A 14,419-nucleotide genomic window follows, 5' to 3' on the forward strand; every position below is an offset into this window, starting at 1 on the left:
GAAAGATAGAAAACAGAACGCCGGTAAGCCCTATGCCTTTGTAATTTACATATCAGTCATGACATCCGCTGGCTCGAGACTTGGTGGAGGCTTTGGTGTCTTCTCCTCTCCTCGTCGTGCATTCGAGCTTGTCCGGCGCCAGAGATCTCGCTCACAGTTGACAATGGGGCCCAGCTCCATATTCCACGAGAGCTTGAGCCGGGACTTGGTGTCCGCATCCGCCGGATGTCCCGAGTCAATATCCATGGCTGAGCTGGGCAATGCGCCGTGAGAGTCCTTCTGCTTCTTGGACAGTCCCTTGATCGTCTTTTCGAACATGCTTTCCATGCTGTCCGTTCTCCGACCCCAGAGTTTCTTATCGCGACCAGTCGAGCCCGTCTGGTTGTCACGGAATGCGGCGCTCGCTAATTTGCGCAAAGCTTCCTCGCCATGACGTCCATCCTCTGCGGCGCGTTCCCTAATCTTGCGCGGGTCGTTGTCTCGTCCAATGAACACTGCAGTGGCAGAATAGGTGTGTTTGCTAGGGAAGCTCGGGAAATGTTTTGGGATGTAGGGACGACTTGCGCGGTCGTCTTCACTGCTCAAAGCCGTGAGAAACGGGAGAGATTTGGATATTTCATTCTCTGGTGGGGGAGATGGTAATAATGTCGGCGTGGGTCTGTCTGAGGGAGCTGGTTTGAGATGAGGGAGAAGGTCATCGGGATTGAGGCGGAAACGCTTCAGAGCGTGATCAAAATCTTGTGGGATTGGTTGGACGCGTCGCGCAGATAGCATAGATTGACGGATAAATGTGGAGAGCCGTAGCATGTCTAGAGATTTCAGGCGCAACCCGTCAATTCAAGCTTCAAAATGGACGGAATACTGGGACACGTACACTCCTCAGTAGCACTGCAGAGACTTGACAATGCAGCTGGATCGGCCAGCTCAAACCCTGAGTCCTTCAAAGTCTGACCGATTGCACGATTCATCAATTGGTCAAGTTGGGTGTCATCTTGCACGACTGGCTCGGATGTAGATGGGAGAACCACCGGCTCCTGTAAGCGATGATGGTGATGATAGTGACGCTTTACCCGCTTCGGACTGTTCTGGGAGAGTAGTGATGGAGAAGGTCGTTTAACTTGGGCGCCCGATGTCGCCATGGCCATTGTATTGATCTGATTTAAGAAGTGGTCGGTCCCGGCCAGACAATGTTATCGAATTGCGGTCACGTGCTGAAAGCGGTGAGTTGATTGATGAGCAGCTGTCATAGACATCCAGAGATTCAGATGAGGAAGCAATATGAATGGCTAGCTTGGGGCTTTTGAGTAGATGATCTCTTAGGGAGGGTCGAGCAAATAATGCAACCGAGAACCAGGCTTTGTTCATCTCACATCTCCTCCATCTCGAGGGCTCTAGGTGCCGTGACCCTTGCTTTTGACTTTCACCTAGGTAGTAACAGAGAGCGAAATACTTATTTCATTGAGGCAAGTGATTCAGTATACGTATAAAAAGCTACATGAAAATAAATCTGTAAGGTATTTCGCAGCCCTGGAATAGTACGGGAATGGTGAACATGCCGTAGTTCGCTCTCATAGTAAGACCGACCAATCCGGCGGCTCGCTTAGTCCGCTCCGAAGCTTCAACTTCACCTCACAATTCAGCCTTCCTCCCTACACCCCTCTCCTCTCCCCACCAACGTCCGAGGCAGGCTTCAAACTGTCCGCAACCCGTATTGCTTTTGCTCAAGCATTGATTGACGCAAGTTATTCGTGACAATGCCCGCCGCTATTCCCCCCATTACCGGCGTACGTGCCCCTTCCGTTGACGGGTTAACCCGAGCGGGTTTATCAGGTCAATGAAATGTTCACAATGGTTTACTGACATTCTATGCTTGTTTACAGATGCTCCGCCGTGGTCTTGTCTTGGACCTGAGCACCGCTTTCGGTAAGTTGTGATTCGGATCGAGTGGCATGATCAAACGACAAGTTGGATATCGCGGTCTCTCGGGAGCACGTGAAATACAGGCAACAAGAAGATGGCTGCGATGAGATCAACGAATCAAATAGTTGCTGATTAGGGTGTCTCATCCACTAGGCTTCGGTACTACCTTCGGCTACCTCTGGTGGTACGGTAAGTAGATTATTCCCGGCTGCGCCAACCCCACGCAATTGATGACGTCGAAATCTAACGTGTGTCCTTAAGGCTACCACCTTCCTCGCGTGCGTGAGCGCGATACCTACTACGCCCGCCTCGAGGCTGAGCGTGCTGCCCAGCGGGGTTAAATCGATCACTTCCTCTCGACCATCTCCTTCCCGCCCGTTCGGCGCCAGTTCTTCTCCTGTCAAAGCGTTATGCAGAAAATCGCCCGGTGACGGGGGGCATATGTCTCGACATCACCGTCGGGCTTGGTTGGATCGACGGGTGTGTACGAGTGGGTGGTTAGCTTTGAGATCGATTGTACATATACGCCTGTGGGCAGCCAACCGTTTTGATTTTTGGACTTGACCTTCTCGAGCTCAGTGCGAGATTACCGATTTGTCATCGCCATCGCAGGCCATTCTACGTAGTGTTGCCCTGAACGCGCAAATTGATGTACTTGACCCTTACGCCTAGACAGCCAAATGGAGCGAATTTGGATCTATTGTGTTCAAACGCTAATTACGCCGGATATATGTACGTGGAAACACCAGCGCACCCCCCATGGGTTTGCTGAACCATGTCTGCGCCATGTAAACCATAGATCGATATCCCGTATCTGCTCGTCGCCGTGGGGTATGGGCGGAGTCCGGATATGGGAACCGATGGAAAAACTGCAAGTGTGAAGAAATCCTAGCTAGCATTCACCGTAACACCCGCTCAAACGATATGCCTCGGACGGACCCGCCGGCCATGGAGTTGCGTACGTTCTTCTTGAAGATGTCACGAGTGGCGCGAAGATCTTCCGCAGCGTCCTTGTTAAGAGGGTCGGAGGCGTTTGGCTCGAGGAAAAGGAACTGCAGTGGAATACCTGTCAGCGAAATCAATGACCAGTCAGAATAGATAAATCAACAGACCTGCATGCCCACAATGACAGCATTCAAATTCAACACGGGCTTCCAGTCCTCTCGTAGAATGTTTAAGCAAACGTTACCCTCCAAGTCGATATTGGGATGATAGATCTTTTGTGTGCATTTGACCTTGGGAGGATCATGAGGGAAGTTCTGGTTGACGGCAAAGCTAAAGTTGAAGACACCACCCTTATACATGCCCTCGTCGGGTTCGATGGTCAAGGTGAAGTTGAGGATGTCGTCGGGGTTTGGGAAAGACATTTTCATCGTGCTGCCGAGGGTGAGTTCTTGAAGGTCTGAAGATATAAGAGGTTAGAGATCCATATGACAACGATCCAGTAAGTACTGCGAGTTGTACTGTCCACTACGGGAAAGTCACTCACCTCGTTGCACGCGTAATTGCGCCGCTGTGACCTTCTTCTTCTTCTTGCCTGCAGCACCCTCGGCATTCTCAGCCTCCTGCTGCTTTTGTTTCTGCACAGAAAGTTAATCATACGGCATTTTTTTCAAGAGCCAGATGAATCCCTACCATCGACCAGATTTTCAACATTTCGGGAGTCACCACCCCACCTGGTGGAATGGAGGTTTGGGGAGAGTGAGTAGGAGGCAAGGTAACCACTCTAGAGGTATCAGATAATAAAAAAGAGAGACAGAAAGGAAAGGATTTTTAGAGGACGTGATCAACGGGTGACAAGGATGACAACAGAGTGAAGGGTAGCCCTCTTGTGGGGGGGTCTCAGATCAGCAATCGCCTTTATCGCCTCTCCGCCTTCCAGTTGACGTATTGGACCCGGGGAACTCTCTACTATGCATGTACAGTCTATGGGAAACATGACATATATCTTTCTACTCAATAAATCTCAAAGGGGGAAAAAAAGATATATTGAATATGAAGTACATAATCATAGCGCTCCGAATGCGATCCCGTTGCATGGCTGATCCGACAAAAAAGTGACCACAGTAACCGTCAAAAGGTAAAACCGTGCGAATACATACTGGCTGGCATTGCAAAATCAAAAGAGAACAAAGTCGGGCATCTTTAGGTAGAATACAGATCACGGTATGGGAAATAAAAGGAAGAGAATAGAAAATTGGGTCAGGGGGTCATGAAAAAGGGTACACATTTTGTCCTGGGGAACTACCGACGTGCAAAGCAGCACTTGATACCAGTACGACCAAGGAACCAACAGCATCCAATGAAACGGATCAATGCCACAGCGGCATTGGACCACAAGAGTGCCTGGAAGAAACGGGCTGTGCGGGTGGTGGCGGTATTCTATGATCATGTTAGTCGGTGGTCTAGTCAGAAAGGTTGAAGAAGAGTGGAAGCTTACTGTGAAGCCGAACTTATCGACGGACTCGCTGGTGATGCAGACTGCCATGGCCGCATTACTGAAGATCCAAAAGGTGACGAGCCGGGTACGGAAACTCTTGTAAGAGTCCTCGAGTGTCTTTTCGTCGTGTTCCACGGGGGCAACGAATGGAGTGAGCGCACGCTTCACAGTTGCCTCGAACTGGCTGTCGATATCCGCTTGGGGCTTGTCGATTTCTTCTATCACTGCTTCCTTGCTACCCTCGTCCTTTGTAGTCGTGGCTGACGGCAATGCATCGGCCTTGTCAGAACCCTTGGTACCCCAGGAGACATCGTGCCAGTTGCTGAAGGCATAGACGTTCAGGATGTTGATATAGGACGACTGGACAACCATATAGGCAGGGAAGGAGGTGAACATGTGCCATGGGTCGGCGTACATGAATGAGGCAACGAAGTAAAGACCGAATGTGGCAGCCAAGGCAATGATAATGATACCAGCGCCCGTCGACGAAAAGAAAGAGTCGAGGAAGGCTTTCAGGCCTTGGCCGGTAACAAAGTCCATGGGTGCGCCACCGCTGAACGCGCGAACTACCAAGTAGAGCGAATCGACCACAATATACACCTGAATGAGACCGAAGACCACAAACGAGGCGAGGTATGAGAACTTGGAACCCTTGGGTCTGTTACCAAGAGCGAGAATGAACTGCAACAATAGGAAAGCGAGGTATCCGTACTTCACAATTGTGTTGATAATGGGCGTAGCCGTCCTGCCAAAGGGGAAAGCGGTATCTCCGTTGCTGGGGCTTGGAGTACCGACAAGGTCAATGATGACAGTGGTGGTCAGCCAGTATGAAGCCAACGAGAACCAGGTGAGGAAAGTGTTGAAGATGTTATACAACATCTGGATGTGAAGGAAGAACATGCGAATGATGTTGTGACCGCTCTTATACATACGGCCAAAGTGCATCAGCGAGTAGATTCCTGCTGCAAAGGAACCGTTGAGCCAACGGCGACGCTGGGAGATAAACTCGGCGGCACCTTCGGGCACGTCAGTTTCACCCTTGGAGGCTTTAACGTAAGACAAGTGCCACTTAGAGCCTGCCTTAGCGACCAACTCGAAACAGAGAATTCGATCCTCGGCCAAGAACATGTTCTTTTTGAAAATGTTCATACCCTCAATACCCTTCTTTCCAAGTTGCTTAGACAGCGTGTGATCACCGTGGAAATATTGCTCAAGGGGTCGACCCATGATTGCACGGAATCGGTAGGCCGAGAAAGCACCGGGCAAGACACTAACGTAGCCGAACGAACTCTCCAGTGGCTTATCCAAGATATTACTGATCTTGTACTCAAAGTTCTGGGCTGCCACGAGAGGGTTGATCAAGTTCCGCCATCCCTTTCCCAACATGGCGTGGATTTCACCACAGGCACCGCCGAGATCCTTATCGTTATAGAATGCCTCCCAGAGGTATAACAAGGACTTGGGGCCAGGTTTCGTACCGGCATCCAGCAGGATACAGACCTCGGGGTTCAAAATACGGCCGAAAGCGTTAAAGAGCCAACGATGCGAATTGATCTTCTTACTGTTCTTTTGTTTCAGACAGAACATCATCTGCACAGGCGGTAGTGTGCTCGGGCCATCGTCCGTGGGCCGAATGAGCTGCTGACTTGGTGTGACCGAAAGCTGGGTCGTATACTCGAACTGGAAATTCAGTTAGCGCTGTTTCCTTTGGGAGGCCTATCCTGCCATCCGCTTACGATATGTGCCAAAGTCTCCTTCCCGTCAACGTCACGCTTCATGACACCATCCTGGTAGATACCGATGGTCGCAAGGACGTCAAGAGTATCCTTGTCGCAAGGGTCAATACCGTCAAAAACGAGTGCCACGACAATCTTCTGCCACGCGGGTCCACCCTTATTCCAGAACTCGGATTTCTTCAGGTTGACAATATCGCGAATGTTCTGCATCACACCGTGCAAGGTACGGGCCGTGAGATTCTTATCCTCGTTGTAGTAGGTAATCGCGATGAGCAGCTCTGTATGACGGTTGTACATTGCGGGGCGTAGGTTGTAACCATTGTGGAGGGTAAATTCGTTAGGGTCACAAGTGGCTGCGGTGTCTATGAAGAGTGAAGGCTCATTAGTTTTTCTCTTAGAGCCGTATATTCCTCGTCTGGTCCACACGTACATCGCATGTGGGTAAACTCTTCGCTTCCGCCTTCCACGTCGTTGCGATATTTGGCTTGGATGGCATTCTGGATGGCACTCGGCACCGGGTAGTCGACGCTCAAGACGGAACCCTGCACTAGCTTGACTTTCCTAGTAGCATATCTGCGCAAGCCGCCGCCACCACCACCACCAGAGGCGCCTCCGGGGGCCTGTCGCTGGCGCCAAGCCTCCGTGGAGGAGGTCTCGCTGCGGGCATAGGGCGATGCAACTCGGCCGGGGACACCAAAGGCCGCCGCAGTACTTTCCTCTTGGCCGGAATAAACGGTGCCAGTACTGTATGGGTCGTGGTAAGAAGGGGCGGTGTCCGTTGCATAGGTCTCCGTCAAGCTGTACCCAGAAGACGGACGTTGGGGAGAAACACCGCGCGAGTGGGGGTCGTCAAAAGGAGTCGCAAATGGACCCTGCTGTTGGGACAATAATCCACGGGCTGCATCCTCATCCTCGCGATACTAAGAGAAAAAAAAAATTTACCGGGTCAGCTCTCGCGACTAGTTCACCGCCTCTCCACACACACATACCTGCGAAGCTGGCACATCCTGCAGATGATGACTATCATCATAGCTTGGTGAGTGCGAGCCAGAGCCGTGGTAGGCCATGGTGTCGCAAAGGTTGAAAAATCAGAAAGGGATGTGTTTCAAAGCTAACAAGAGAGGGGTATCTGTTCGAGCAGGGCGCACTTATGAACAATTATCGAAGCCACCAGGGCTAGGAGAGATGAATATTTCTTTTTCAGGGAATATTGCAAATGCTTTGAATCCAGGGTCAGAGAGAAACAAAAGAGAAGGGGGGCGAAAAAGGTAAAAAAAAAAAGGGAGACAGTGAGACTAGAGAGGTCAAAAATAGACTGTCTCCTAGCCCCGTCCCAGTTTAGTTTCCCCTTTCTCTGGTATTTTTATTATTTGGGTGTTTTTTTCGTTTGACTAGTTTACCGGTTTTTAATTATTTAATTATTGTATTTATATTTTAACTCGAGTATAAGGAGTACAGAGTACATCCATGGATATGTACATCCATACATATATGTATGTACCATATCAACTTAAGTAAAAAAGCCATACATACTCCATCCCTAGAAGAGAACAAGAGTCCGATGCCCCCGAGGCCCTACGGAAGACCCTGACTGGTTGAGATATCAAAGGCTGAGATGCTTGGAATTCTAGTTTTTTTCTACTTCTTTTTTTTTTTTTTTTTTTTTTTTTTTTCGCCTTTTTCCTTTTTCTTTTCCTTTCTCTTCTTCTTTGAACTTTGTCCTCCTTTCACTGATTCGACGTATTTACATTTTGGGTAAGTACGAAGTTGTACTTAGACCCTTTAGAAAGATGCCCACGGGTACATTTGGAGTCTAAAACACCCGAACCTAATAAGAGGCTCCACTCATGAAACGTGTGAATACGAACATTTGAAGTCGACCTCTCATATAATTGAATTCGGTTTATATCGTAGACATAACTAGACTCATTCCCACATTCTTAAGAGCTAAATACGGAGTACAGTTCAAAAGGCTTAACACTTATGGGGGGTGGTATGTCGCGACCCCACTATATGTGTTTGAATGTACAATGTATGTTGCATAGAAAGTCCTCGTAGTCTCGCCCATTCAACTTCCTTATTTACAGTTTCTCATTCTATGATTCTTCATTCGGTCCATTCTCTCCTATACTCTGCCAGGATAAAGTATATGTTGTACTCCCAGGTCACCTGACCCTGATAAATTTAGACATTTTTATGGACCCCAAGCATCTAGCGTATCTAGCGTATGTTTTTGCCCCAGTGCCAAGTCGATCAGCTCTTAAACTTCCAATGTTGTGAGTTGTGCTGACATTCAGCTCTGTACTTAGCCCATATACGGTAGTAACTGCGGTATAGTATATTGCTGCACGAGTCAGAAAAAAAATCGGTTTTAATTTCTTTAATTTCTTTTCTTCCCCCAACTTAATTTAATAAGATTTCAGTGACCCCCAGCAATCATCACAGGAGGAGCCATCCATGGATGTTCGAGATAAATTAGCCGCTAACCCTATTTGTAGATCATACACAAATAAACCAAACAGGTCAAACTGAACAAACTAGACAAACTAGACAAAGAAAAATCCAAATTTCCCGCAATCTTGGAAAATTAATGATCCGAGAGTCCAGACCACTTGCGCAGTCCACACGGGAAAAGATGTCCACTTATTTCCCTCACGTTCAAGTAAGGTGAACATGGGATGAAACAATCTGATCTTTAACATTAAAGAGGCTGTATGGTCTCGATTTTAGTTCTTCCTTTTTTTTTTACTTCTGCTTTTTACCTTCTTAAATGCTTCTCTACAACATAGGGTACTAACTATATATAAAATTTACGACGGAGTACCTAATATATCTCAGGTACACAATCGTACACAATTGTGTGTACCTGACTACCCCGTATCTTACCCGTGGAACCTCACGGGCCCGTGACCACCCTTGGAAGGCCCCCAATTATCCTTCCCCCCGTCTCTCTTTTGACTTGACACTCCTCTCCCCATCCATCTATCTATTCTTTCCTTGATCTTCCGATCAAGGTTTGTGAGTTGATTTTGTCTGATACGCGCGTCGGGTCGGGCCAACATCAACGAATCCAGCGCCCCCCCTGTCCTGACCGTCTTTGACATATACAATCTCTGTCAAGCGTCTGGGCCATCCCAAGAACAATGATCATCGCTTGATTCTCACCTTTCGATCTTTTTATCGCACACGACACTCGTTTCCTGCGCCTAACGGCTCGGCTTTGATGATCTACTGTTTACGCTCACGACTTGACGCCGATTGAGCACCTTACACTCCTTTTTTCTTATTTTATCTTGCACGTTCCTTGCCGTTGACCGGCTTTATCGATATTACCTCGTCTTTTTTTATGTCATCATCTCGATCATACTCACCCATCATGCTTCTCGAACCCATGGATTCCGCCTTCTCCCCGGCCCGTTCCCTCTTCAAGCGCTGCAAGCAGTGTGAAACTACATCCCCCGCTTGTCCCGCTTGTCCCGACGGATCAATATGTACCATGACCGCCCCGAGCTGTGAGGAATGTGCGACCACAAAGTGCGTTTCAACAGGCTCCAAACCCTCGGACTCCGGGGGCACCGACACTGGCGCTATTGCCGGTGGTGTAATCGGTGGTGTGGCTGCCATCGCCCTCGTTGTGTTCTTGGTATGGTGGTTCGTCATCCGAAAGAAGCGCCTGGAGCGCCAGGAGGAGAAGAACGGCTCGTTCGCGGCGACCCGCAGTGAACGCCAGTCCATTGCCTCTACAGTCCTAACCCGTGCCTCCAATGTCATCCAAATCGCTTACATTCCTGGTGTCACCAACCGCTCTCCGCCGGAGACGCCAGCCTCCCTCGTGCCTCCCGTCCCGCCGCTTCCTGGTGCGACACCCGATCAACACTTCTTTATGCCGGGTGACCTGCGTGACTCGTCCTGGACAACCACGACCGGCCACCAGAGCATCTCGCCCACTTTGCGCAGCAGTGTGGCTACCACCATTTACCGTAACGATGCCATCGTCAGTGCCATGCCTGCGCAGCAGATCCAGCGGTCTCGTGCAGCCGTGGTGAGCATCCACAACGGAGGAGCCGGGGCAAATGCCCCTGGAGATGACTCGCCTGTTGCTGTCACGGTTACTCCTGCGGATGCGCCTGCGGTCCCGGCCATTACCCCGGCACAGCTCGCTCGGGCGGAGGCTGTCAAGGGCAACAGTTCATGTGTGGCTCGCAGCGTAACTGCCAAGCCAGTGATGGTGCGTGGTCCTTCGGTGAAGCACAAGCAAGCCAACAACACACCCGCCGTCGACCGGGTCGAAGAGCTGTCTGAGAATAAAGACGGCACAAGCGTGTCCACCACGAAGGACCAGTTCAGTCATAACACTTCCACATTTGACGCGTCCTCATCGGGCGAAGACGACACACATTCATCATCCAGCAACTTGGAAACCGGTTCCTCGCAGGGTCAGACCGACGCATGTCGAGCTTCCGGTTTGAGCGACGGACGTAATTCCACTCAGACGCCACCCGCCCGGGTAGAAAGTCCGTTCTCGGATGCGAATGAAGTGAAATGAGCGGGTTCGGAACCGACTGGGCGCAACAGTTTTCCTGATTTTTTTTTGTGATTTTCCAACTCTGTTTTCTATGTATGTATGGAGCCTGCCATGGCTTTTTGTACTTTTTTTTGATATGTGGACTCCTTTCCTCGGGTGCGTTGTACAGCGAGTGTTGGCACACTGAGATGGGACTGTCGATTGAATCTATACTCTCATTGATTGTCATTTTGGACTGCACATCTTCGTATTCGTACTGCTATGGACTGTTATGGACTACCATGTCCCTCTATTGAAGATTTGCTAGACCTGAAACAGATGAAATGCTTACAGTTGTAAAATTGAACAGTACGTCCTCTGGTATCTGATTCCAGTGCCTTGAAAAGAAAATTATAGTATGTACGTACATATGTAGTCTATCAACCTCACCGTATCTTCCTTTGATACCAATTCCACTGTGTAAACATCAAGAGTGTAGCTTCATACATATAGAGAAGACTTGTATCTGTCTTGTACATATGTAGATGAAGGACATTGCTTATGCTTTGGAGATATTCCCATCACACCTCTCATATATATTTTAGACCCCTACTATAGCAATTCACCACTTAACTGCTTCTACTTTCGCATATCTTCATTTCCATCGTTAATTCCATTTTTTTGACTGTGTTTACTATATATATTTCATATTACTTTGCAACTTGTTTGCTACTTGGAATGAATTGATCCAATTCCTTGCAACAGACCAGCCGAGAGATACTCTCAACTCGGGGCTAGAGCTCAAATGGCCGAAACTGTACTGGAGCCTATGTATATAAGGTGAAAAACAAAGCCAATCTTCAAAATTCGGATGCATTTTCCCGACTCTTCTACGAGGGCTTGCGTTATTTTGGTCTATATGGAGTATAAGAGGCAGGCCGGTCTGCACCCCTTGGCATAGGCACAAATACTTGGCGGAGTAGTCGCCGGAAGAGAAGAAGAGAGATATTCACATCATCTAGCTATTCCATAACAGGGGAAATGAAAGGGTATCTATAACCAGGATGCCTATTCAACGATGCTCAGAATCGGGTAATTCATCCCACGCTTTCATCCAGCCCCATTCCACGTCCGATTTTACGAATCAATGCCCGCTTGAGAAGTGCCTCACGTGCAAGACTCCGTGTATGCCGCGACCAGGAATCGACACCAATAACACCACGGACTAGCGCAGCCTGCAATGCATAAAGAGCCTGCTGGATGCCTTGCTCCTCGGCGACCAAATCGTATAGCTGTTTTCCTACCACGGTGGGGGCGACCAGGACGTCATCAATTGGGGGCAGGCCGGACGGAGTGTCCCCAGAAGGAGTGGAGGTTGAAGGAGCGCTAGAAGCGGAGATGGATGTAGAACGAGCCTGCGCGTCTGCGATGGTGGCGTCGGCGCGATGGATGGATTCCTGTAGGACAGTAGTGTTTGACTGAAGGGTTGTGTGGAGGGTATTGAGTGCCGAGAGTTCACCCTGTAGCGTGGCCATAGCGGCATGCAGGGATCGTGATTGTGAGACGAGTGATTGTGCTGCCGTGTCGGATTGTGCTGCATTGGCGCGGAGGGCTTCCGCCAGGGTCCGGGACACGGCATTTAGGAGTGCGTCTTTCTCTGGATTTGGTGGGATAGGAGGCGCTGGTCCTGTGGGTGCGATTGAGGGTAGCTCGACTTCAAATGGCGAGGTCAGAAGGTCGGGTGTCTCGGCCTTTGCGGGAGCTGCTGGGGGTGGGCGGGGATAATTAGATGGGTATGGAGAATGCTGAGGATATGGGGGCCCAGACAGTTGCTGGTGTGGTTGATGGGGGAGTTGCGGCTGCGGAGGCAAGTGACCTCCCGCAGGATTAACCTGAGGGGCCTGGTTTGCTATGCCTGACCCAGTTCCATGATGAACAGCCGCTCCGTTGTTTCTATAGTACGGTGCTTGACCCTGCGCCGACTGAGGCGGCATTGGCTGCCCCGCTGCCTGCTGGTTTGGTGGCTGCGACAAGGGACGAGGGCTGCTTATCGGTCCTCCAGTTTGGCCCGGAGGCGCGTAATGCTGGTATGAGTGGATTCCCGGACTGGCTGATTGTGTGGAGATATATGTTCGACGAGAGTTTTGCTCTTTTGGTGGTAGTGGAGGTAGCGGTGGGGGAGATCGATATTCATCAACCGGGTGCAGTTGTTGCTGCAGAGGCTCGCCAGCCGCGCTTGGCTTCGGCGGAGGTGGGGGTGGAATCTGACTCTGGGCTGTAGGCGGAGACAGAGGTTGAGCTTGTCTTGAAGATCCGACACCGGGTGGAAGGGGAGGTAATGGCGGGGGTGTCTGGGCAGCTTCCGGCGGAGGATGTGGCACTTGTTGTCTGTATCGGACTGGTGGCTCCTTGGCAAATATATCCTGAAGGATAGAAAGAAGATCGGCGATGGTAGATCTCTGTCGACACAGTGGTCAGTGGTTTGTCAACCCCCATGTTTTGCGAGCACTAACATCCCATGCTTCAGCCCAGTGTGCCAGATAGTGGTGGTACACCTGTCCCTCTAGCGTCACATGTTGCCCAACTCGGACAGCCATATCCTGTGTCGGGGTCACATAGGCAATTGGAGGCTCGCGTGGGTATGTATTTGGAATCCAAAGCGCAATGGGAAATCGGTATGTGGTTCCTCGGAAGGTGACAGGCAATGTGCCCACCAGGTGAAGGAGGAGGGCCGAGAAGCCTGTCTCGTAGGCTGTTGGGTATCAGAAATAATAACCACATCAAAATGAGCTTCAGACACTCACTATAGACATCTGTTCGAGGGGAGAGCGAGGGGTACTGCGCGATCGCATTGGCAACATCGTGGTAGGTCCGGTTTGGGTCACGATAGGTCTGTTGTGGATCATAGTGATCCTGGAGGGGTTTTAGCAGACCGATAATATGGAGGATTTTTGAAAGACCTACTTTGGACAAGACACTATACAGCCAATTCAGTGTCCTCTGAGGGACGGCCATAGTGAGAGTAGTGGATGGAAAAGGGTTGGAGTCGCGACGGTTTCCTCTTCCCCGCAGGGTTTCTTGGCGGAGTATGGGGGCTTTTCTTTTCAGAAGAACATTGAAGATATTTGTAGATATTTGAAGATACCTGTAGATATTTGTAGATATTATTGCTTAGATCTCCAGGTCTATCCACCTATGGGTAGTTATAGTATACATAAGATGTATCCATGTGTCTGCACGGGGAGTCAACGGGCTCACCACCTTACAATTTACTCCCTACACCTCACCACCTCACCACCTCACCATTTCGCCATTTTGTCATCTTGCCTTGTTTTTTTTTTTTGCCCTAAAAAAGAACACAGGCTCATGTCTGAGTTCAGAATCCGAAAAAATATCACCCCTTTTCCGATTGAAGAAAGTTGAAAACAACCGAAGTCTCGAGGCGAGACAGATTCACTAAATGATCCAATCAGCTCAATGGGCTGTGAATCAGAGACATCAGTCGTATAAGACTGAGGAATATGAGGACTCTACCGAACTCATCCTTGGAAGATACATGGGATGAATCCCTTCGGGGCTTCTATGGAGACCCGAAACAAAGAAACCCTTCTCGACTCCAATGGACATGAGCCAGTGATATTCACCAGGTCAAAGGCTATTCTGAGCATTCTGAAGATCTCATGCAGCCATTATCACCCGTTGCCTAGGCCATTTATGAGCTTCTTTGTCTCATTTCATATTGTTCTTCCCATTCCCTTAGTATTGTTCTTTTCAACAAACCCACGCAGTAATGATCTGGACCTGGACTATGTGGGTTCT

General features: G+C 49.6%; 6 protein-coding genes across 6 annotated transcripts; 2 read left to right on the forward strand and 4 right to left on the reverse strand.

Moving 5' to 3' along the window:
• Positions 1-45: 45 nt before the first annotated feature.
• Positions 46-1,365, reverse strand: N7489_008417 (TBP-associated factor 8 family protein; the record flags this gene model as incomplete). The annotated part of the gene is made up of 3 exons (XM_056714167.1): positions 46-809; positions 875-1,117; positions 1,209-1,365. The coding sequence occupies 3 exons, from the start codon at positions 1,363-1,365 to the stop codon at positions 46-48; spliced, it is 1,164 nt and encodes a 387-aa protein (XP_056561789.1).
• Positions 1,366-1,697: 332 nt separating this feature from the next.
• N7489_008418 (cytochrome c oxidase subunit VIIa) lies at positions 1,698-2,269 on the forward strand. Its single transcript, XM_056714168.1, has 4 exons — positions 1,698-1,784; positions 1,881-1,923; positions 2,074-2,109; positions 2,182-2,269. The coding sequence occupies exons 1-4, from the start codon at positions 1,755-1,757 to the stop codon at positions 2,259-2,261; spliced, it is 189 nt and encodes a 62-aa protein (XP_056561790.1). The 5' UTR covers positions 1,698-1,754; the 3' UTR covers positions 2,262-2,269.
• A 550-nt stretch (positions 2,270-2,819) lies between these two features.
• On the reverse strand, positions 2,820-3,576 carry N7489_008419 (NEDD8-conjugating protein UBC12; the record flags this gene model as incomplete). The annotated part of the gene is made up of 4 exons (XM_056714169.1): positions 2,820-2,972; positions 3,033-3,322; positions 3,410-3,500; positions 3,556-3,576. 4 exons carry the CDS (start codon positions 3,574-3,576, stop codon positions 2,820-2,822), a joined length of 555 nt encoding a protein of 184 aa, XP_056561791.1.
• A 588-nt stretch (positions 3,577-4,164) lies between these two features.
• On the reverse strand, positions 4,165-7,163 carry chsG (chitin synthase class III; the record flags this gene model as incomplete). Its single annotated transcript, XM_056714170.1, has 5 exons — positions 4,165-4,302; positions 4,361-6,040; positions 6,097-6,458; positions 6,527-7,016; positions 7,086-7,163. 5 exons carry the CDS (start codon positions 7,161-7,163, stop codon positions 4,165-4,167), a joined length of 2,748 nt encoding a protein of 915 aa, XP_056561792.1.
• A 2,309-nt stretch (positions 7,164-9,472) lies between these two features.
• On the forward strand, positions 9,473-10,642 carry N7489_008421 (uncharacterized protein; the record flags this gene model as incomplete). Its single annotated transcript, XM_056714171.1, has 1 exon — positions 9,473-10,642. The coding sequence occupies one exon, from the start codon at positions 9,473-9,475 to the stop codon at positions 10,640-10,642; it is 1,170 nt and encodes a 389-aa protein (XP_056561793.1).
• A 1,055-nt stretch (positions 10,643-11,697) lies between these two features.
• N7489_008422 (uncharacterized protein) lies at positions 11,698-13,615 on the reverse strand (the record flags this gene model as incomplete). The annotated part of the gene is made up of 4 exons (XM_056714172.1): positions 11,698-13,059; positions 13,114-13,352; positions 13,405-13,513; positions 13,565-13,615. The coding sequence occupies 4 exons, from the start codon at positions 13,613-13,615 to the stop codon at positions 11,698-11,700; spliced, it is 1,761 nt and encodes a 586-aa protein (XP_056561794.1).
• Positions 13,616-14,419: the final 804 nt, after the last annotated feature.

Source organism: Penicillium chrysogenum (assembly GCF_028827035.1).
Source record: "Penicillium chrysogenum strain IBT 35668 chromosome Unknown utg000005l_segment0_segment0, whole genome shotgun sequence".
Classification (NCBI taxonomy): Eukaryota; Fungi; Ascomycota; class Eurotiomycetes; order Eurotiales; family Aspergillaceae; genus Penicillium; species Penicillium chrysogenum.